Raw genomic sequence first — 382 nt, forward strand, 5'->3', positions numbered from 1 at the left:
CTTGTCCTCCCTGCCAGGAGGTGGTGGGGCAGTGGAGTGTCAGGCTTCATGGCAATCTCATGGCAAGGGGCTGTGGGCTGTCAGTGGGTGCTTTACTGGGCAGGCTGGTTTCCAGCTGGCAGCTGCCCAGACCCACAGAGAACTGTGCTTCGAGGAAGTCCGCTGACCTGTGCTTTCTTCTGCCCTCTCATCCTGTTATGCAGGGGCTGCTGGGCATCCAGGACCTGGGGCAGGTCTTCTTCGAGCCCATCAAAGACAAACAGGGCAACATCCTCATTGTCACCCTGAAGGAGGTGAAGACCAACCAGACCTTCGAGAGTGTCCGCTGGGTTCCCATCTGCAAGCTGCAGACCAGCCGCAAGTCTGTGTCCTCCCCAGAGGA

General features: G+C 58.9%; 1 protein-coding gene across 1 annotated transcript in view; it reads left to right on the forward strand.

Annotated features, from left to right (window-relative positions):
• LOC104501602 (ankyrin repeat and fibronectin type-III domain-containing protein 1-like) overlaps positions 1–382 on the forward strand; it is a gene marked incomplete at its 5' end in the record, with an annotated part of 10,616 nt that overhangs the window by 3,008 nt on the left and 7,226 nt on the right. Inside the window, one exon of the mRNA XM_010145440.1 lies at positions 204–365. Within this exon, the coding sequence (XP_010143742.1) occupies positions 204–365 (162 nt within the window). The remainder of the gene's footprint in view (positions 1–203; positions 366–382) is intronic.

This window comes from Buceros rhinoceros, unplaced genomic scaffold (assembly GCF_000710305.1).
Source record: "Buceros rhinoceros silvestris isolate BGI_N320 unplaced genomic scaffold, ASM71030v1 scaffold16611, whole genome shotgun sequence".
In the NCBI taxonomy this organism is placed as follows: Eukaryota; Metazoa; Chordata; class Aves; order Bucerotiformes; family Bucerotidae; genus Buceros; species Buceros rhinoceros.